This window comes from Columba livia, chromosome 6 (assembly GCF_036013475.1).
Source record: "Columba livia isolate bColLiv1 breed racing homer chromosome 6, bColLiv1.pat.W.v2, whole genome shotgun sequence".
NCBI lineage: Eukaryota > Metazoa > Chordata > Aves > Columbiformes > Columbidae > Columba > Columba livia.
Genome location: NC_088607.1, coordinates 13135784 through 13158127, shown reverse-complemented (window position 1 = coordinate 13158127; position 22344 = coordinate 13135784). Strand labels below are relative to the sequence as shown.

The following is a 22344-nucleotide window of genomic DNA, read 5'->3' as shown; positions in this document are numbered from 1 at the left end:
CAAAACAAGGGCACCTGCAGACAGACATCAGGCCCCTACTCTTGGCAAAAGCCCTGCACATGTCAGGAACCTCTGACACAGTGTGGGGCACCCCAGGATATTCAGCTCAGCTGTGACCCACTGATGCATGTGCTGCTCTCCCTGTGTTCACTTATCTGCAAGCAGCTCTGGTGCAAAACTTAGCATCCTTGTGATTTGCTCTAATGAAATGTCCTTGCTAATAAAATGCAGCTGTCCTGCTTGAAGTGTTGGTGTGCTGCTGTTAAACAGCAGTTTCCTGCTTTCAGAACCAAAGAGGAAATTCTCACCAACTTTGGAGAAGCCCTTTAGTGAGCTATAGTCTCTAAAGACAGTTTAGTGAGAGTGAGCATGTACTAGTCTGTGCTTTTAAGCAAATAGTTGCAGCTACCAGGATTAGGCACTATAGCAGTGCTGTTGGGGATGCTCCAGAGTTGCCTCTGCCCGACAGTTCTTACATGCCATATCACCCCTTTACAGATGGGAAAATGAAACAGAGAGGTGGAATTTGTTTCAAATAACTTTAAACTTCAAAGAGTTCCTTGCCTGGGCTGCCTTGACATGAAGATCAACTCTTCTACAGATAGATCCTGGCCACACAGTGTGAAAAGGGTTATAAAGGCACTTGAAGGTGTTGGTGGGACTTTAAAGATGGCTAAGATGAAATGATGTTCCTAAGCTCAGTCATTAGCAAAGCAGGAACTCATTACTAGAGTCTGTGCATAGTATCTTAGCTGCAGGGTATTCTCTTCTGAGTCTCTCACAATCCCTGTGAGGAGGTCTCTGTACATAGGGATTCACACAGTTGACACTGATAGAGTTTTCACCGACAGCATGAGCTTTCTGCTCAGCTCCCAAAGGAATAGAGGGAAACGCACACTAATAAAGACCATTACTTGTCAAATAGCTGATAAACCGTCTGGTCAGCTCATCATAATCCAGTGACAGAGACATGCCATCTCCCCCTGGTCCAGGAGGTCCTGGTGGGCCCCGAGGTCCAATTAGATACTGACGAATTTCTTCTCCTGGAAATGAAAAATAGATCTTTTTAAGACTGTCCAGATGCTGCAAAGATACCAGGTGTGAGGAGTTCTCAGCCTGTGAGCTGAGGCCCCACCACTAGGAGACCACTACAATCTATGGATGCAAAGCTCCTTTCCCCCCCCTACTGTTTTTCTGAGTGTGAGCTGAGTGTGTGTGGTGTCAGAAACATTTGTGACAGGGCTGGGAACCTCCTACAACCTCAGGCATGAGGAGGATGATAATCTGAATTGCTAAAGGCACCTACTTGTGCTCTGTTTCTTGAGGACACCCAGGACAACAGAATGGGCAAAGGGAATAAAAACTGTCTCAGTTGGGAAAGACCATGACGAGCTCTGTGGCATTTCAACAGCCATTTCCCTGTTTGGACATGGAATCTGATTGACTCCCCACTGGACCACACAAGATGAAGACAGTGTTGGCCAGTATCATCCATACCTTCAGGTGCAGCAAAATGACATCCTGGTGATTTACATATCAGCCCACAGTAACAGTGTGTAGAAAAGAACAAAGAGCTGGGTATCCTCCTCACCTTAATAACAAAGACACAGCAAAGCTTTGGGGTGGGCAAGAAGGAATGGGGAGGACCCTAAAAGACTGGGGGAGCTGGAAAGCAGAAAGCCAAGGTTTAGTGGGAGACTGAAGGAAATTGTGGGGAACTCCTGAAAAGGAGGGACATAGGCAGATGCCACTTAGAGAGCCAAGGAGGGAAAGGGAGGGGAAAGGGCAGGAAACTGCAAAGTTACAACAGTGGGTATGAAAAGCAAAAGGTAAAAAAGTATAGCTCCTGGAAAGCATGCAGAATGTCCAGAACAAGACACATAAATCTGTCTCCAGAGGATTTGGATGAAACATTGCAGGTCATTCAGCAGCAACTATGGCAGGCCTTTGCCCTCCAAAGCAGCTGATTGACACCCCAGTTGGAGACTGGAAGGGAAGGGCAGTTCTCCAGGCTGCTGGGATGCTTTATCCCCAGCCCTCATGTTTCCCTTGGGGGTCACTTACTCTGCAGCATGTCCAGAAGTTCTTGGTACAAAACGGATGTAGTTGATACCGAACTGGCAAATGACTGGTAGCGATCTGAAGAGCCTGTGGGAATGAAGGCAGGATGAGACAGAAGGTGAAGAGGGGTCAGGCAGGGACAAAGGAAAGCTAAATTAATCCAGTTTAACTAGTGGAATGGGCTTCTCACACCCCCAACCATGTCTCACACAGTCTGGTCATCTCCACAGCTGTATGGTCTGTGCTCTTCTGACTGGGATTCCAGGCTGCTTCCAAAAAGCACGGGGAATTTCGTTTACTTTAGGAGGGCCTCAAGCATACAAGGCAGCCTCAGAATACGTGAGACCACATATACCAAATTGATCCACCTCTGTTTGGGTCTTCAATGTGTCACAGGGTCTAACAGCTAATTAGACTTTTTTAAACAGCAGCAATTGTTAATGAATTTAACCATTAAAACAAAGCTCAGAGGCCACCTCAGCTGTGTGGAGTCCTGAGCCAAGACTACAGAAAAAGAGTTGCGGTGCTGCTATTTCAAAACCGGTGTTTCTCCTCTAGTTCTTACCTCCTAGGTGTCACACAAACTCAGCCAAGAGTGTGGCTCAGTACCGAGCTTACCAACATGGTGCTTACTTGTCATATAGCTCATGACACGGGTAGCCAGCTCCGCATAATCCAAGCTTGTCCCATCTGCAGTAGTGATGACTCCAGGTAGGCCTGGAGGGCCTGGTGGGCCTTGGGGACCAGTCAAATAATGCCTTACACTGTCACCTACGTAGGAAGCCAAAGATATACACGCATCACTAGAAGGAAGACAATGGTCATATGCACAACTACTGGACCCTCTTCCCCTGGCAAAAGCAGACCAACAGAAGGACAGTTCTGCAGGGGCCACAGCATGCAACAGCACTTCACAGGGTTCAGCAAAAATAAGGCCAGAGCAGTAGGGGTGCTGCTTCTAAAAGGAGAGTGACAAGGGGCTCAGGGAGCAAAAGAGAGATAGGCATGCATCTGCTGACGCATAGCAAACTCTCATTATACTCACTCTTCAGGTAGTCAGCAACATACTGCTGAATCTCTTGAGATGAACTTCCACCTGGGCCAGGAGGACCGGGTGGCCCAGGAGGTCCTGGTGGTCCCTGAATTTGTCTGGATCCACCTATATAAAACATTGTAAGGAGAAGGAATGTTTTTGGCATAATTGCATTAGACCAAGTGGTCACAGAATCACAGAATGGTTGGGGTTGGAAGGGACCTCTGGAGATCATCTAGTCCAACCCACCTGCTTAAGCAGGTTCACCTAGAGCAGATCGCACAGGAATGCATCCAGGCACGTTTTGAATGTCTCCAGTGAAGGAGACTCCACAACCTCTCTGGGCAGCCCGTTCCATGATACTAAAGTGTGCTTGCATTGAATCCTTCCCACAGGTCTGGAAAAAGCTCTAGGAATGGATTATGGAGGAGCTCCCCACCTCCATCTATAAACATGGTCTGAGCATGGGCTATTAGGCAGTATAATGTCTTCAATTAATTTGACATCTTATAATTCAGCCTATGCAGCTCTGCAGGGCTGAGTCCAGAAACCTTCCTGGCTTCATACAGACAGATGTGGTCAGTTTGTGTACCAGAGTGCAACACTGTGCACAGTACAGCTGGAGCTTCATAAAGCACTCAGGCTCATGGGGCTCACCTCACTGCCCTGCCGCTCCCAGTCCCAGCCAGCCGGGGCAGAGCCAGCTCAGGAACCTCCTCACTGACCTCCACTGCAAGATAGAGGTGGGCCCTGTGTGATTCCTGTCACCAAGGTGCCAACTGACAAGGTGTCTGTCTTTCCAGCACCCTGAGGTAGTATTGCTAGAACACAGTGTGGAGCAGCAGAGGCATTGTTCATATGGAGAGACACTGAATTTAATCCATACACACTTTTCATGAAACTGCGTTAATATCCTGCACACAGAGATGCTCTTACTCAGAATAAAAGCAGCTTAATTGACAAGAATCCACCTGAGGGTATGTAAAACTGAACAAAGGGCACTTTTGTTCTGATCAGAAGAGTTTCCACTAGAGGGTTCAATGCAGCTTCCTTAATCCCTTGTGGAACACTGTCAGCCAGCCTGGAATTCTTTTCTTTCATGTCCCGTAAGGACAAAATCTGGCTCAAAGGATTCACAGTAAACTGGAAACAAAAACCTTGCCATTATTAAATTGTCTGATCTAAGGCAGGCCGTGAAAAAAAAAAAAAGTTTTGAAGACAAATCTCATCAGCATTAGGTTGGCACCCATACTTGTAAAACCCAAAGGAGATTTTTCAAAGTCTCCACCAGGATGTCAGCATTTCTTGATAATATCACAGCAATGATGGTGTGGCCTCTTACCTCGAGATGCCCCGGGGATGCCAGGAGCGCCTGGGACACCTGCATCACCTGGAAAACAGAGCGAGGGAGACAGACAATTGTAATGGCTGCCATTGCATGTTCCATAATTGGTTGTATAGAGCAGTTGAGCTACAGGTTGTCAGAGAAGCAACTACCCAGCCCTTGTAATGACTATCTTGAGTAGCAGCTTGTTGGGCAACAGCAGAAAGGAGAGGCCACAGCAGCTTTCCTGAGCCCTCTGTGACCTGTCCAGGTGCCTTGTGCTCAGAACAATTCATTGCCATGGTCCTGCTCTGCCTGAAAAGGTAGAGGTGGGCACAGACACAGTTCCCAAAGGACCACGTCACTCCATCCTTTAGTCTCAACCATTCCTGGCTGTGTGAGGCCACCAGCAAAGAAAGAAGATTTTTAACTTCACCTTTGGGTCCAGGTGGGCCTGGCGGGCCTGGAACTCCTGGTGGTCCCTGAATAGTGACTCTGTCACCTGTCAATTGCAGAAGAAGAGTCAGAGATTCACAGGAACAAAGAGTGTGGACAAAATCCTGGCTCCACTAAAACTAAGCTAGAATCAATAGAGCAGGATTTTGCCCCCTTGTTTCAGCCTAAGGACGATGAATTAAAAGGGGAAAAGGGGCACAGACTGACCCTGGGAGGAGAACGCTGGAAGGCCAGGTTCACCTGGTTCTCCTGCAAGGGACACAGAAATGGAGGAGCAGTCATACACATGGGCAAGGTACACTGTGCCCCACTGCTATCTCCTGGAAGCCTCCTTACCTGTGAATCCTCGTGGACCTCGTTCACCTGTGAACAGGGGAGCAGAGGAACAGCGTGAGCATTTGCTTTGTTCTGATCAGCAACATCCCAACCCACACTGCAGAACATCATCATGGCCTTCATTTTGCAGGGCAGAAATGAGTAAAGGGAGTAAGTCTCATCTTTTCCTGTGAGGTGAGAGCTGAGCTACACTTCACAGGGCCACCTCCTTGCACTGACTTAGCGAAGTCCACATTGCATTTTGCAAAATGATTGTTCCCCTGACCATGGCAAATCTGAAGCTCTGAATGTTCCTGAATCTAATGGGCTTGCAAAGTCAGGACCCAAATACAGCAATTGGCACGATACCCGTAATGGAGGCTGACACATTTCTCCAACAGACTGACTTGGCAGCAGACAGGAGTCCTATTTAGTGACCACTGTGGTAGCTTTCTCACAGCCACAGAAAGGCAGGACACTGTCTGCTTCCAAGCCCTTCCTTCTTTCTTTTCAGTCTGAGCTGCTGAGATCCATCTAGTATCTTGGTGAGGCAGCAGGATATACCCACCTTGGTCTCCCTTCGGGCCTGGTGGGCCTGGTGGACCTGGTGGGCCTGTGAAGAATGCTTCTGTAATTAAAACAAAGAGGTTTCTTAATGACATCCAACAGAACATGTCACAATTTTCCTCTGGCTCCACCTGGTCCTAGCCAAGGATGTGCTCTCTGGAATCCCAACAGTCAGGACACTCCCGGAGCACAGGCGAGGGAATGAGTGGGAAGAACCTACCTGAGCTGGACATGCCAGATCCTGGTCTCCCTGGTGGGCCTGGAGGTCCTGGCAATCCTTCTCCTAGGCAAACAGGAAACAAACAGCCTTCAGGAGGATGAGCCTCAGCAATGTAAGTAGATGCATGTCAGAGATGATACATCTCCAGCCATGGTCATAGCTCAAATATTTCCAAGTGTAGGCTAGTATAATTTTTTTCTCCACACACATCTATCCCTGTTAGTTATTTTCCATTATCATTTGCCACCACAGCAGATGTAGGACAGAGAAACTCCTTGCTTTGTGGTACAGAGTGCATACCCCAACTGACCTTCACTGCATTGAGAGGGAAGGTTCACTTCATCACACACCTGACCTGCTCCCCTTTGCTACGGATTAGAGAGCAAGGAATGGGGTCATGCTCCTGTCTCATGTCCTCCTGTACCTCCCCTTTTCTGTCTGTGAAAGGAAAATCTGTGCTACAGAAAGTGAAGTGGGGATATGTTCCTCATGATAAGAACCACTGTTCCTCATGATAAGAACCACTCCCTCTGTCCCCAGCTGGAAATTAAGGCTGGGTAAGTAAGAAGTTAAGATGGAATTGGTTGCAGTTACTTCCTCTGGTACTTGAGAACATTGAGTGTCTTCCCAAAAGGCATGGCTTTTATGAATTACTACTCTGGCTAGCAAACCTCTGCCAAAGCAAATCTCTCTTGGGCAGCATCTTGCTGCTGTGAAACTACATTGCAATGAAATTGTGTTAGAAGGAACCCACTGTGTGAAATTCTGCTTCCAGTACAGTCAGCCCTACCAACTTCCACCAGGTCAAAGATTGCACCTGAGATACTGCAAGGCACAGGATGGAGGCACAGGAAAAAATGCCTACTTTCCAGGTTTGTTTCAGAGAAACAAGCTCTTACCTGGGGGGCCAGGAGGTCCAGGGGGTCCCTGCACAGATTCACCTGATGAAGAAAGAATATGGGGTATTAAAGAGTATTTACTCAGCAAACTGCACAGCCCAGAAATGTGCCGTGTAGCTTAGCACTGACCTGCTTACGTGCTGAGATCTGCTGTGCTACTTACCTGGTGGTCCAGGGGGACCTGGTGGTCCTGCTCGCCCTGGTAGATCTGCCAGCACTGTGCAAATGAAACACACAAAAAGGGGAAAATTGTTGCTGTGAAGTTACTGCTGCTATGGAAACACTGTTGTTACATTGCTGTTAAAAGCTCTTACAGTTAAAGGTGGAATACGGCAGGACCTGGGTGACCTAAGACAAAGCTGAAGCAGACTGGGGAGAAGACAGATGTGCTTGTTTGCCAGCACACACGTTTGGGCATGAAGCAAAATACAGCACTGAGCAGGCTGGCAGCAGATTGGAAACAGGGAAGAGAGATCTCTAGAGAGTAATGGTTGCTGCGGGAAAGAGCAAAGGATTTAAAGGCTGAAGAATGGGGGAAAGAACTTTCAAGGAGAAGAAATATTCTTTTAACACAGGGCAAGTTTCAAGAGGAGAACATTACTCAGCCATTATTTAACAAGTAGCTGCTCTGTGTTATCTAGATTGAAGATGGATCCTCACCTCCAAGCTGAGGCAAAAACTCAAAAGTTCAGTGATGGTGAGATCCAAGACACCTGAATGGGTGATGGGACAGTACTGCAGCACGGTCTGACCCCATTCAGATGGGGATCAGGCAAGGACCATTTATAATTTTATGCCCTCCTCTGCCTTGGCTCTCTCGCACACTTGCAGAGGTCCCAGATTCTAGGAATAATGACTGTAAGTGCACCACACAGCTAGTATTGCATGGAGCAAGCAGACACTCTTCTTGGGATGTTGCTGAACCACTCTGTTCTGCTTCACTTATTTTTGTCTAAAATAGCATTTTCTCCCCTGTGAATTTGTCCTCTAATTCAGAGAGATTTTGATTTCTGTTGCTTAGATTAACATGCCTTTTCAAACTGGTTGTCCTCTTACAGATGGCTCTGTGTTCACTTACAAAGGGAAACACCCTGTGCAAACACAGTGGCTAAAAGGCCACGCTGACACCTCACAGCCCTGTGACCATCTCTACTGTTAAAGACTGTTCACCAACCACAACTCCTTAGCTTTCCTCCCTGTGACATGGGCCAGGTGCAACCTACCTCCTTTTGAAAGGACTTTGGGATGCACAGATGAAAAGGAGGGCAGAAGAAGCAGCTGATATTGCTGTCCCACCACCAGAAAGGCACACACACACTTGCCCTATATCGTGTTGCGTGGAAAGACGTAGAGGCAACTCCTGCTAGCTGTGAACTGGCCTTGAAGCCTCTGGCACCTCTCCAAGCAAAGGAGTGAGAAAGCAGGCCCACTTACTTTGAGATGCTAATGATGAGACTTCTGTTTTGATAGTTTCTATCACGGCTTCACCTGGAGATCCCTTCTCACCCCGTGGACCTTTTTCAGGGAAAAAAAAAACAAGCGAATTATCTAACTGAGAGAAGGTGACATTTTGTACCCACTCTTCACCTCCCTGACAACAGGTTCAGCCTTTGTTTATGTGAACTGGGAGCATGAACTCAGTCCCTGGTTCTGAGGGACACTGTATTCAAACGTGGTAGTTACTGTACAATTTGCTCTAACAGGATCATAGAAAACAGTTAAGGGAAGGTTCTTAGGAGTCAGCTCTGTTCAGGCCCTTCCAAACGGATGTCTGTCCAACTGGCAGTGGTTTCACAGTGAAGTTATTCCCAATTTGGCTGTAGTTTGTTCTCCCACCTTTTAAAATGGCAGACGGTATCTAGCTGGGCTATATCCCCTACCAGAGAAAGGCAACTGCACTGGAGAAGTGCCTTAGAAATATCACCCTTCAGAAAAAATAATATACGAAAAAAATACATTTGCAGCATCCACATCACACTGGCTCTTACCACCCCCTTTCTTCTCCTGAGGAAGGAAAAAAGAATAGAAATTCTTTACAAGATTAATTAAGCCAAATAATGCAGCAAAATGAACTGAAAGGAAGAAATCTGCAAACAAAAGGGAGAGAGACTGTGCCAAGGGCTGAGAGAATTAGAAACAAAGAAAACTAATTAATTCAGTTATCTTAAGAAGCAGAATCAAAGCTGATGGAGAATGAATGGTACCTTGCTGTCCAGGGAGACCAGCTGGTCCAACAGGACCTAGTTTAAAAGGAAAAAAAAACAGTTTGCATTATACAGCGTGTTTCAAAAAGATTGACCCGATTTGAAATCAAGTTACTAAATAATTTGGTCCACCTTTCTGAAACAACCTGTATTTTCCTGGTTGTATTTTACAGTAGCAGGAAAGAATCAATAGGTCTTTTATAAGAACTGAGACTATCAAATAATGCATTGGTCTGCACAAGTAAATCAAATTGCTGTGGGATATGAATTCATCAATGTCCCACGTATTACTTGAAGCTGTGGAGAAGAGACTTATTTTCCATCATGTGGCAATTAAAGCCCTTGGTGCCACTTAGACTGGGGAAATAACCAGAACGTCACTGACCACAACAGAAATGCAATAGGCCTAATCCTCTTCCTGCATTCCCTGCTGCAAATTGAGCCTGGCTCTACCAAACCAGTTTCAGGATTAGCTCCAGCTGTAAGGCTGGAAGAGGCACAGAAGCACAATGAGAACCAGGGCTCAGGAACTCAGCTGCCTGACAATAGCGTGCTGGACGGCAGAGTCTGACCTGGGACAGACGAGTCTGAGGACCAAGATCATGCACAGCCAGAGTCTGTGTGTTTGTGTGAAAGATTTGCAGATACTCATGTGGGATTTCTCCTGTCTTGAGTTCAAAGCTAAGACTGGAAAACAAGCCCTTGCCGATTTCAGTAACAGGGCCTGTAAAGGGGTGAGACACAAGTCTGCTTTCCTGAGAGGCAAAAGAGCTTGATTCCACTCACTGGACTTGACCTATCACTACTTTGTACTCATCAGATCAAAGGACAACAACAGTGTTCCCAGTTTGTTCATCTTCTCAGCCCTCTCTTTTGTCCTTCCCTACTGTGATCATATTCTATTTCTCCCTTGAGGCTGCTGCCTCCCCAGCTCAGCCCTCGGTCTTTCTGCAGGGAAGGGTGAGGACCATGAGTCCTGCCTGAGCAATCTTCCCTCACAGACAGGGCAGCCTGGCAGACACAATAAACATCACACATTAAATGAAGAACTGGATGCACGGCAATGCAAGCTGTCTGCAAAAATGACAGCAGAGGAGCAGCTTTCTCACCTGGAACACCTGGGGGCCCAGGGGGGCCAGCTGGGCCTGCGGGACCTGGTGGGCCTGGCAGAGCAATAGTTGACAAACCCTCTGAAACACAAACACATACACTTGCATACATACACATATATAGACACATCCAATGTGTAACAAATCCATCCTTAAGGAGTCATACATCTAGAGCATATGCATTCCCCCAACACAGCAAGCCCCAGTACAGGTCTGACACACAGTCAAGATGAACTTAGGAGGTGTAACAAAAGCCAGAGAAACTCCTCCAAAAGCAGAAGTTTTTGAACTCTCACAGAACTACATACCAGAACTTATGACTTTTCCTGGAGCTCCAGGTTCTCCTAAGAAAACAAGGAGGGCAAAAGATGAACTTCTTTTTTGGAGAAGATCTGTCACTAGCTCAATGACTTTGTCTTATTAGACATGCAGTTCCTGTTCTCTTTGCCCTTGATCTCTTGTCTGAGAAGTCATAGCATTAGAAGGTCATGGGGAAGCAACAGAGCTCAGCCAATCCAGAGATATTCTCTGATGAGCTTTCCAAGCACTACACCTGCCAGAACAGGCAATAGGTCTGGATTTATCTGAGGCAGGCACACAGGTCCCTTTGCAGTCACCAGGCATCATAGTCATATACACAGGGCAGAATCAGGCTTACCAAGGTTTTCTCAGTGGAGCACTGTCATGCTGAATGCCTCAGCAGATGCCCTCCCTTTTGTGTATGCTCAGGGAGGCATTGACTACCACCTGTTTCTCAAACCTTCCTAAAGCCACTAGATGCCACTGTTGAATCAGGGACTGGTCAGCAGAGCATATATTCCTCTCTAAAATGAAGTGCTTAGAGAGAAAATGAGTATCAGGGAAATACAAAACTCACCTTTAGCCCCTGGTCGGCCTGGGTTGCCTGGAAGTCCTGATATCAGGTAGATGAAGAATAATAATAAAATGGTTAGTGCATACATTGTTTGCTCTATTTTTTCCAAGTACCCCAGTTGATTTTCACTTGTGGGTTTAGAGAAGCTCCCTACTTAAGATCCTGCCTTTCAGCATTTCTAAGCAGGTCCCTGACAGCAAGCAGGGGGATTCACAGTGGGCTGCAGACTGTGCTGGTAGCATCCCTGAGCATAGTTAAGGGCTTCCCTTCTCCCACTGCTCCCTAGATGATGGCACTGCTCTTTAGATTTACCTGTAACTTCTTCCAGGTACTGCTCCCTGTCCTGAGGCTCCTGAATAAATTCCCTAGTGACTTGTCCCCCAAACCACCTCCACTTGCAGAGGCCAAATCCTCTGTTTCCACATCCTCTCCCCTCTGTTTCTGCTGCTGATTCGAAGGACTTTTCAGTGATGCACAGGGAACTGAAACATGTTACTTGTTGCAAACAGTTTTGGGGAGAGGCAAATTTTCGACACTCCAAGGCCCTGCATTTCTCAAAAATTACACACCAACCACAAAACATGTCTCAAAAGCCAAGAGAGATGCAGAAGCCTTGGAACACTACTTCAGAAGCCCTGAGCAGCATAGAGGGAAAATAATAGGGGATTTTTGAACCTGTATCAAAGTGTGTCATTGATAAATTGGAGCACAGTGGAAAAGCCTACCTGGTGGTCCTTGGGGTCCTGTGAGACCTGGAAGAAAAAGGCAAAAATTCTCAGATGTCTTAACAAATTTCAGGTGGGTAAAGGATAGACACAGAGAAAAAGATTACATGTACTTAAAATTCTAGCACACAGTTCACAAGGCCAAGCATCTGGTAAGTAAACTAAAAGTTGGCTCATAGCAGCTGACGTTCTTGTTTGCAGTGTGTGTAATCCTGAGATCACAAAGAGCCTAGATTCCCTGTGTGTTTCCCTTTCATCACCATCTTACAGTACATAGATCCTCTGCCAGCCTTAACTTCAAATTAAGACTGGAAATTCTTGACAGAGACATCTGTGCTCCTGACTGAGCAAAAAGTATTTCTGTTCTCTGTATGCTCTCACCTGGTTCTCCTGCATCTCCAGAGGGTCCTGGAGGTCCTCGGGCTCCTGGCATTCCCATAAGTCCTGGTTCACCTGGGGATATAATCACCATTAACAAACCAGAAATCACTGACTTACAATCCAGAGATCCATTCAAGCTCGGCCACTGGATGTTCTGCAGCACCTTCTATCTATTGCATCCTCATAGACAACTTGCCGTTTTCAGCACGAGTGTCTGGGAGGTGAACATCAATGACAGAAGAGTTCTGTAGCGAGAAGAACTCTGTCACAAGTTTACAGCCAGCTCCTTTATATGTCTCAGTTCCATGCTCACATGGTTGACTCTACAGTTCTTCTGAGACAGCAAGATGCCAGAACATGAATCTGCTGCCATCTTCTCCCACCCCTTTTATAAATCAACCTCCTGCCAAATCAGAAAGTACTTACACTTCTGCTTCAAAGGAATCCCTTACCTTTTTCACCTGGCTGTCCATCACGACCAGCTGGTCCTGTCCAAAGGAAAGAGATTATTAGGGACTGCTGCAATAGTACCACAGTTGCCCTGTCCTACTAAGGTGAGCACAGCCCTAAACACAAGAGAGTGGCTTTTCATCACATTGCAACTGAAAGAAACTTTGGCTGCAGTTACTAAAGATTCAGAAACATTCACTTGAAACTTAACTATGGGACGTCTTTTCTGAGTATACAGACTAATCTCAGCTATCTAGAGAAAAGACCCAGGATCACCACCAGTATGAATCCACTCCCATGTTGTTTCACCTGTCTGTGCTCATGGAAATACTCTGGGTGGAAATTACATTGCCCCACATATAAACACAACTGTTTTCTGCTACCTACCTACGGGTCCTTTAGCCCCTGGCTCTCCTGGAGGACCAGGTATTCCTCTTGAGCCTTGTTCACCTGTAGTAAAATGGTATGAAAATGAAATCTTGATGAAGATACAGTTTATGACTGTCAGCAATATTTGGTGCTTTGCAACTGAAAATCAGCACTGACAGGACATTCAGGCCTCATGATTTGTGACTGTCTCTGGGCATTAGAAAAGCCCAAGTAACGTGAATACAGGGCATGTGAAGGAGCCAAATACAAAGACTGCTACCAGGATTACTGGAATCAAGAATAGGATCTATTTGTTTAAAACTTGAGTGCAAAAATAGAACTCCTAAAACCAACAGCATCATTATACTTTTTCAGAAAGCTAACTGGGATCGGTTGAGCTATACTGTTATTTGAAAACTCACATAATGTATTTATATATTAGACAGGGTGTTACTCCAGGAAAACAATCCACTGACCTGTCATTCCACGAGATCCCTTCTCACCCTGATCACCTGTTGTACAAAAAAGCGAAGCATTCTGTGAGATTATTTCATTGTAAAATGCTTCCACCAGAGAAAATTAAGTCTGCTGCCTGACAAGAGCACAGAAGAAAAAGTCAAAGAAGGATAGGGTTAATATCCATGGACAGTATCCATATCTAAAGGAATCTAAAGAAAATATCCACAAAAGATACCTAATTGCTCAACATACCTTTGGGTCCAGGGGCTCCAATGGCTCCTTTCTCACCTGAAAGATTCATGGATGATTGAAGAATAGTATTGACAAGTCAGAAGGGAAAAGTATTTCATGCATCAAGAAAAATCATAGGGGAAATACAGATATTCTGATATCAGACAAAATCAAACTGGAAATTCATTTCCTTCAATACGGCTCCATCAATCCAATCGTGTTTCGTCTAGACTGTCCTACTACCCCTATGTTTTCTATTTTTCAATATTTGTTTGCGATCACTAAGTTTAGTTCCTTCTCCCCTTTCCTCAGTCTTATGCTTTTCTTTGCCCAGACCAAGTCTGCTACTCTAAGAAGTGCTAGAAAAATCCATCAGCTAGTGCTGCTGTAATTGCATCTTACCTTTAGCACCAGGCAGACCTGCTTCTCCTCTAAATCCCTGTAGGCCAGGAGGACCTGCAGAAAAAATGGGGGGCTCAATTCATCTCACTCACCATTATGCATCACTGAAAAAGAAAAACTATGAGAAGCTATCACAGTTTTTGTTTTCTCTAGTCTCTAGATGCTATAGCAAAGGAATGCAGCACTCACCTGGAGGACCTTGTGGGCCTGGAGAACCCATTTGACCTACGAATAAAGAACACGGATTTTCTTTCAGTAACACCACAATTAGAAAATGAACAATTGTCTTTCAGTTTGCCCAACAGCATTCACAACCCGAGGTGTTTAGCAGATGGGAATTCCTCCAGCCACTGAAAGAATTTGCATCAATGCTCTCCTCAAAACCAGGATAACAAATCTACACCACTTAGTTCTTGTGGTTTTCCCTCAAGTAAGGTAAAGAGACTCAAGTCTTCCATCTTGGCTGAGACACTGGGATCTGTGCTTCAGGTGGGACCCATATTTTATAGTGCAATTTTTATTGCAGTTACATGGACTGTAGAGCTGCAACTCTGTTAGAAGCCTGTTAGGGGTGTGGAGTTTACCTTATTATTTCTGAAAGCAGAGAAAAACATCTGGAAACATCACACATCTTAAAGATTGATGTTTTAAGAAACCTCTCTGCCAATCCCAATTCTTACTATAAATCTCCAAGAATTTATTGCTCTGAAGGTTATGCGTACCTACCAAAGTGAATTTTATCTAAAATGAGGGCCATTAGTTCACTTTTCCAATTACTGCAGGGTAACACCAGTGAAACTGGAAGGCTGGTGTGCTCATTTGCTCCTCACCAGCCTGCTAGGTTCTCACTGTCCTTCTTCATAGTTACCTTTTAGGCCGGCAGAACCTGGGGGACCAGGTGGCCCTGGAGGACCTGGCTCACCAACACCACCTGCAGAATAAGAGCATGGACAGATACTGTAGAATACAATTGTGATCTCATTATTCCATTATCCCGTCTCCTGTTATCCTTCCTCTGGCAAGTGTCACGTATAATCTGCTGGTCAGTTCAAAACACACAAATAAGCATGCATTGTCCAAGAAAAAAATTCCATCTCACTGGGCTCTAGGATGAGCAATCCAAATCCCCATCTTTGGTGACATGGATAACATGGAAGAAGATGACCTTGACACTAAGTGCTTTTGGTTCTGCCAAACTCAAAACTGAATGTGAGACCTGGTAAACCAAAGCCAACCCTGGTTTACCCATTTTAAGTTTGGCAAAAAAAATTCCCTTTGGACAGATTTGTCTTTGGTGGGAAATGTCTGAAATGAAATCTGGATTTGAATAATCAAATCAAGTTCTATCACTGAGGTGTTTTATAAATCAGGACCAAACTCTAGCTTTTGTCCATCTCTGTTTCATCCAAGAATGTGACACCTAGTTCCTACCTCTGTCTCCTTTTTCTCCAAATCCAGGTGGCCCAGGCTCCCCTCGAGGTCCTGGTAGCCCTTCTCGACCTCTTTGTCCCATGGGACCTTCCACACCAGGATCACCTAGAGGAAACAAATGGCTTGTAATAAAAGGTGTCTTTATGGGAGGCCTTGGGCAAGAGGATCTGTGGCCACCTCCATGGTGGTAGGCAATGATGGTGTCTGCGTTTTCATGCCATGTGTCCATCAGCTGTGAGAGACTCACAGCATTGATAGAGATGCTTACCCATGCTGCCTTTCTGTCCTTTTGGTCCTTCTGGCCCTTGGTGCCCAATTGGACCAGGAATGCCTGGAAAAAAAAACATGACAAATGTTCAGAATCCGTGTCTGTGTACCATAAAATAACCCCATGCAAATTAGGGGAACTTGAAGCCTGGAGGGATTCATCAGCCAGGCTAAACAATATATTACTTGGAACATAGGTACTTGAACAGGATCTCTTTAGAAGAACACAATAAATATAAGGCCACAAGGAAGTTTGACCTAGTACTCATACAGTTGTGGGACTCTCTCCAAGGTAGGCTGGGATCTTCACACCCCTAAATTAGACAAGTTCAACTAAGTGGAAGTCAGGTTCAGGCCTTGCTTGTAACGAAGTCTCTGAGCTGTGTTTGTAGCTCAGCACTAAGGTATTAATCAGCTGACTTAGTCTATGGTAAATACTGACTCTTCAGAGAACCACCTTGAGCTAGGATAGTAGCGTAAAATTTATTCTTGCCTACAGCAATGTAACTAAATGTCCTCCCTCAAAGGCGAAATGTACTACTGCTCACCTGGGAGACCAGGAAGTCCTCGCTCCCCTGTAGACAGAAAGAAACAGACCATCAGTGGGGAATAGATCTTCCCTGTTTGGCACTTTGGCCAGTCATCACCCCCCCCCACCCCCAGTACAAAGGAGTTTATGTTCCTGGCACGTTAACAAGTTCTGCTGTCTCCAGCAAACCTCATTGGCCCCATTGTATTTACATAATGGATTGAATCATTCACACCACTCAAAATCCTCTAAAGCACTCTGTGATTTAATCAGGTAGAGTTGGCTTCAGGAATGACTTTCATGCAGGTGAAAGAAGTTTCTAGATTCAAAGTGAGATCTTATCTCTTCCTCTGTGGACTTCAAAATGTGCTTTGCCCAGAGGAAGAGCAAAAAAGCCCAACCATCACAACAATAGCTGAACTAGAACTACAGAATGCGTCAGCTTCTCTAACTAACTTCTGGAGTAACAAAAATCCATTTGCTACCCAGGCCCTATGGTAGTCTGCCAGTCTACCCATGAAAGAAAGTAACTCCAGACTCACCTCTTGGACCTTGTATTCCCATGTCACCTGAGAAAAGAGGAAAAAAAGTAATATCGAGAGAGATCCTGGAGGTATTTCCAATGATTACTCATTAATTTTGCTTTTTCTATTTGCTTTCCCACCTTCAATGAAACAGGAAGGAGTTTTGGGTGAACAGGGACACTTCAGACTTGAATAGTGCAGGATCAGACCCATCCCACCAGTGGCAAACAGAATCTTGCCTTTCACACTGGCACAATGCAACACTAGGCCTCTTGTTCTGCATGGGATCAGGCCCTCAACAGTTTACATGGCAAACCAGCTTTACACTCTAGCAGGACTACAGAAGTGATCATCCCTCATACTCGGCACTGGTGAAGCCGCACCTTGAATACTGTGTTTAGTTTTGGGCCCCTCACTACAAGACTTGAGGTGGTGGAGCATGTCCAAAGAAAGGCAATGAAGCTGGAGAAAGGTCTGGAGCACAAGTCTTATGAAGAGCAGCTGAGGGAACTGGGGCTGCTTAGCCTAGAGAAAAAGAGGCTAAGGGCAGAGGCAGACCTCATCACTCCCTACAACTACCTGAAAGGAGGTTGTAGCAAGGTGAGTGTTGGTCTTTTTTGTTTAAGTATAAACCAGCTTCACCTTTCTCACTGCCAATTGGCCCCTGTGGCAACATCCACCCCAAACTTGTGCATTGCCAGAGCCAAGAAATAGGATAGGATAAGAGATATATGGGATATATGATTGTTACCTTTCTCACCAGGTTCTCCTCTCTCCCCTCGGAAGTAACCTGTAACAGGAAGTGAAGGGGCTGTTAGAGTGCGTTATACAACGCAATTCACATACAAGGATCCTTATATTTGGATTTTGAGGCTGCAGGCAGCACAGGCTGTCAAGCACAGCATGGCTTTTAAGCAGAGTTTCCTCAGCAAATTTGCTTTCATGAAACTTCTGAAGCTGGGACAATGTAGGCTTCTCTGTTCTTAACATATGTCCATCATCTGCTAAACAGAAGCAAATCATCTTTCCCTTGCTAACAAAAATAGCATGAGAAATAAGGTGTGGGTTCGTTTTTCTATGTAGTTCTTTCAAAATGGAAAACCCACTTGCTACAGCAAACATGATACATCCTGCCACAGGATGGTATGTCCACAACCTCCCTTCTTCTGCCTTTACTGCTGGCTTTAAAGGGATGCACTGCCAGTGTCAGTGGCAGCACTCTGAGCTCCAGCACACCCTGTCTGCGAGGACAGGTGAGGGCACTATTTTTGACAGACTTCATTGCACTCTAAAAGTCTCGGTCTTCAGGCCCTTGGGCGATCAAATCCTCCCACTCCCTGGTCTCATGCAGCATCACAGACATTGACTCTGCTCACCTCGTTCTATTTCTTTGTTCAGTCTGTTCTTCACCATCAACCAGACTGAATCTTCATTTTCAGAAAGAAAGGCTGAGGATGGTGAAATACCATGAAGAAAGTCGACTCTTGAAATAGCCTTTTCTACTTTTCCATTCTCTTGGTTAATTGTCAGGAGGCCGCCATTAATTTTTTCCAGGTTTTCCACACGAGATTTCAGCTTTCTCACTTCTTCCGCTGGAAGGTTAAAGCAGAATCACAGAATCATAGGATAGTTTGGGTTGTAAGGGACCTTCAAAGGTCATCTAGTCCAAGCCCCTGCAATGAGCAGGGACATCTTCACCTAGGTCAGGTTGCTCAGAGCCCCATCCAGCCTGACCTTGAAAGTCTCCAGGAATGGGACATTTATCACGTCTCTGGGCAACCTGTGACAGTATTTTACCACTCTCATCACAAAAAATTTCTTCCTCACCCCCATCCTGAATCTCCTCTCTAGAATGCTAGGGAACACACTGCCACAGATGCGTGTCTGAAATACCTACTTCTAATAGCAGGAACAAGGCAACACTGTCAGATAGCTATGGCCACTAAGTTTTTCAGGATCGTTCTTTGTATCTTTTTTTCTAGCAGGGATATCTGGAGTTCAAAGAACAAACTTGGAATCTGTTACTCTCTGAGAAGTAAGACCTCAGATCTCAGGAGTTTTCCTGTCTAATTAATCCCAAGACCACATAGCCGCTAATCAAAGGTTTATATTCCTTATCCATTCTTTCTGCCCATCTGTATCTTAGCGACAGCCACCACCAAGCTGAATGTGCTCCTCCTCAGTTTTCTGGCTTGATATCTCTAGTACTTTGCCTCTTTGCCAGCTTGTACCCTCTGTTTGTCTATCACATTCAACATCTTGCTCCTCAGTTACTTCTTACCCAGAGCAATGAGTCCAAAAAGCAATCCAAGGAGAAACAACCAGGTCAGAAGTAAACCCAGGAGCCATTTCCACCAGCTACAGCAGGAACGACAGGGACACCAGGATGGTGCTGATCCGATTACACCCCCTGCATCACCATTTCGTATTTCTGGAGGAGGAAAGGGGCAGTCTCCTGGTTAATGAGGAGTTCCTTGACTTCAGAGCCAATAATCTCTTATAACAAGGACACCAAAGTCTGATCCATTATACAAATGGCTATGGAGAAAAATCTTTACAGCCACTCTGCACATGGTAGATATTATTCTAGTTCCTGTGGAAACTGGGAACAGCATTCTCAATGGGAATTCCAACAGGGGACATCACTCAGTGCATTTTAACAGAGCAGCTGAAAAACATTATCCCCATGGGGTCAGTTTTTTGCAGTTATGAGCCATAAATCACAGCAATAGCCAGCATGTTCTGCCTGAGCCCTCTCCTCCCCATAAATCTGTCCTGGCAGCAGCATGCAGCTGTACTGTCAGCTATCCAATTTTTTCAAACAATAAAAAAATACCCCAACTGCCCACTTAACCACAGTCAAATCACTCTGCCAAGTTCTCTGATGTGTACTCTGCTCATTACAGACAGAGCAGCCTCCTGGACATTCCCTTCCTCTGATATCATGGCACAGAGAACACTCATGTCACTCTAGAACAATTGCCTTTTTGTATATTGTACTTTTTTGCTTCCTCCAATGGAAGTCTGAATTCCATCACTTACCTGCATAAGTTGCTTTGTCCCTTGTTGGCACAGATTTCAGTCCTCCTGTTTTGACAACAGCGCAAGAGGTTTTAACAGTCTCTCTATGCATGATTAAACTTAGGGCATGGGCTTGAAGGGGGAAGGTAGTAATGGAGGCGGGAGGAGAAAGTTCTGTTGTGTTTCCACAGGGACAAACTCTTACCATTTGCATCTGATTTTAGGCCAGTATCTGTAGCATAAGAGGAGGAAAATCCTTGCTTCTCTTTCTTCAAGGTGTCTTCTGCAAAGGATCCTGAAAAGGAAGCAAATATAATTAAAAACATGACACCAGAACTTCAACCAGGCCTATCTCTTTTCATTGGCAAAAGGCATGTTTTTTATTGGGGAGACAAAATATCTCTGCCTGTTTAAATCAGATCTAGTTTTTTGCTTTCAAAGCTCTTGAGCTTTGTGAAATATTACAAGGCACACTCTAGAGCTTCAAATGCAAAAGCTAGACCTAGATTGCAGCTGGCATGGTTCAAGGCTGCCTGCCTTCCTGCTTCTTGCCTGGCTTGCAGGGGTTTCAGTCAGGTGTAGTGTCCTGAACTCCCCCTGTAATCAGTCTCCATTTCTCTGCCCTCAGCATATCCACATGTCCTGAGAAGAGAAGTTACCTCCATTAAGCCCAGTGGTAGAGGCACTAAAGACTTTGCCACTGTCCTTTGTCATGATCAAGAGCTCCATCTCCTTCTTTGCTGGGGCATTCTCCTTCTCCAGCAGCAGGAACTTACAGTCTTTGCGCAGAATGTCATCTCCCTGAGAGCTCAGAACAGTTCCACCTGGAATATTCATAAAGGATGGGAAAGAGGAAGACATAAGTGTGGGCCACGGAGTCATAATTACAAGCCACAACACTTTTGTTCATGGCTATAAAAAAACAGTAATAGATACACTGGTCACTGAAGCAAAAAGGAGAGCTGTGCATGTCACTAGATTTCTTCAGAGTATTTCACTAGCAGGGGAGCAACTGCTACCAGAAATGGGACGGCATCTGGAATTTTAACATTTGCTCAATGTAGGATTTATACAGTCCTAAAATTACATTTGGCCCTTTGAAGGCAACTGCAAGGCTGATGTGGCCCCTAGTAAGAATGAGTTTGACACCCATACTATAGAATCATATAAATTCAGCCTGAGAGAGACATTCAAAGGGCATCAGAGCCAGCACAGCTCAGCTGTGCTGAGGAGCTAAAGCTGAGGAGCACCTTTAGCAGAACTACCCTGTCAAGCACAAAGCATTCCATATCCTTAGGGGCCAGACATGGTTATGAGGCATTGAACTGTAGCTTACAGAGGGTGGGCACAGGCCAAACAAGGCTCAAAAACATAGGTGTGGTCACCCTTCTGCCATTAGGCAGTATCAAGTATGCGTGGAATGGTGTACAAACCTAAATTTGCACACAAACTGACACAGCATTGAAAATCAAGATAACAAGAATGGTATTATTCCATTGCTCTAGCACAAACCTGGAGTAAATATGCATTAGAAATGTTATCACAACTTCCGTGTTATTTACAACTGCTTTTAAGCCTCATCTTTGGGAATCCTCGCGTTACTAAAGAAACTTGGCTTCCCTCACACAAAATATAAAGGACTAATTTCTAGTTCTCAGAGTTGCAGAAAAAAGCTGGAAAAGATGAATTCCAACCATTCAAAGATGACAGGCCAGTAGAAAGACCTCAGTTTCTCTCATTAAAAAAAAATAGCTGATCATGTATAAGTCAGTTCCTTGATTTTTTGAGTGGTTAAGGCTAGTACTACTGCAAAATGATGTTTGAGAGTAACCTTGCAAATGTCTTGGCTTCAAACGAAGCACAATTTCACGTGAAATTCTATCCAGTTACCTGCTTGTTGACCGGAAATAGTTGCAATTGAATCTTCCAAGTTACCACAAAGTGGGGAAGATCTGAATCAAACCAGCTCATTTCCTCATTCTTAGCTTCTGGCTCATTTGGTTTCTTTCTAAAAAGGTACTGGTGGGAGACTCGGCTAGTGACAAGGCATGCTCCTGAGGAGCCAGGTATTAGTGTCACTCAGCTGGCTTAATCTCTAGGTCATTTTTATCATTATATGCTTGTACAAGGCCATGCCTAAACAACTGCCAATGACACACTCACCTGCTGAAGCAGAAACACTCGTACTTGTCGTGGTGTTGCTCTGAGAAGTGTTCTTCAGCCCATATGCTGCAATGAAGAAAACTGAGAGTGAAGGAGATGAAGGATACCAAGACATGTACACACACCAACCTTGGGCTGCACAGCATTTTAAAAATCTTGTAATTCAGGGTACCTACGACAACTCAAACAAACAAGGGCTTCCCCCGCAAGCAAACCTCTGGTGCTTACATAGGCACTGGGAGTTCCTGCACATGTAAAGCAGAGGAAACATTCCTCGATATCCCCTCATACCACACTGCTCCACACAAGAAGATGGTAATGAGCGACCCT

At 45.3% G+C, this 22344-nt stretch overlaps 1 protein-coding gene across 4 annotated transcripts in view; it reads right to left on the bottom strand.

The window, feature by feature from the left end:
* COL17A1 (collagen type XVII alpha 1 chain) overlaps positions 1-22344 on the bottom strand; it is a 63951-nt gene that overhangs the window by 4787 nt on the left and 36820 nt on the right. For all 4 annotated transcript variants that reach the window (XM_065067100.1, XM_065067101.1, XM_065067102.1 and 1 more), the window contains 37 exons: positions 22015-22080; positions 20511-20675; positions 20057-20146; positions 19873-19917; positions 19112-19261; positions 18207-18422; positions 17582-17620; positions 16849-16875; positions 16326-16352; positions 15779-15841; positions 15511-15615; positions 14948-15010; positions 14269-14304; positions 14080-14133; positions 13699-13734; positions 13464-13499; positions 13006-13068; positions 12621-12656; positions 12169-12240; positions 11788-11814; positions 11066-11101; positions 10497-10532; positions 10189-10269; positions 9080-9115; positions 8310-8390; positions 7039-7092; positions 6876-6917; positions 5977-6039; positions 5758-5817; positions 5211-5237; positions 5082-5123; positions 4855-4920; positions 4437-4484; positions 3107-3220; positions 2695-2832; positions 2065-2148; positions 915-1043 (listed from right to left, as the gene is read on the bottom strand). In XM_065067100.1, the coding sequence (XP_064923172.1) occupies positions 915-1043; positions 2065-2148; positions 2695-2832; positions 3107-3220; positions 4437-4484; positions 4855-4920; positions 5082-5123; positions 5211-5237; positions 5758-5817; positions 5977-6039; positions 6876-6917; positions 7039-7092; positions 8310-8390; positions 9080-9115; positions 10189-10269; positions 10497-10532; positions 11066-11101; positions 11788-11814; positions 12169-12240; positions 12621-12656; positions 13006-13068; positions 13464-13499; positions 13699-13734; positions 14080-14133; positions 14269-14304; positions 14948-15010; positions 15511-15615; positions 15779-15841; positions 16326-16352; positions 16849-16875; positions 17582-17620; positions 18207-18422; positions 19112-19261; positions 19873-19917; positions 20057-20146; positions 20511-20675; positions 22015-22080 (2553 nt within the window). The remainder of the gene's footprint in view (positions 1-914; positions 1044-2064; positions 2149-2694; positions 2833-3106; positions 3221-4436; positions 4485-4854; positions 4921-5081; positions 5124-5210; positions 5238-5757; positions 5818-5976; positions 6040-6875; positions 6918-7038; positions 7093-8309; positions 8391-9079; positions 9116-10188; positions 10270-10496; positions 10533-11065; positions 11102-11787; positions 11815-12168; positions 12241-12620; positions 12657-13005; positions 13069-13463; positions 13500-13698; positions 13735-14079; positions 14134-14268; positions 14305-14947; positions 15011-15510; positions 15616-15778; positions 15842-16325; positions 16353-16848; positions 16876-17581; positions 17621-18206; positions 18423-19111; positions 19262-19872; positions 19918-20056; positions 20147-20510; positions 20676-22014; positions 22081-22344) is intronic.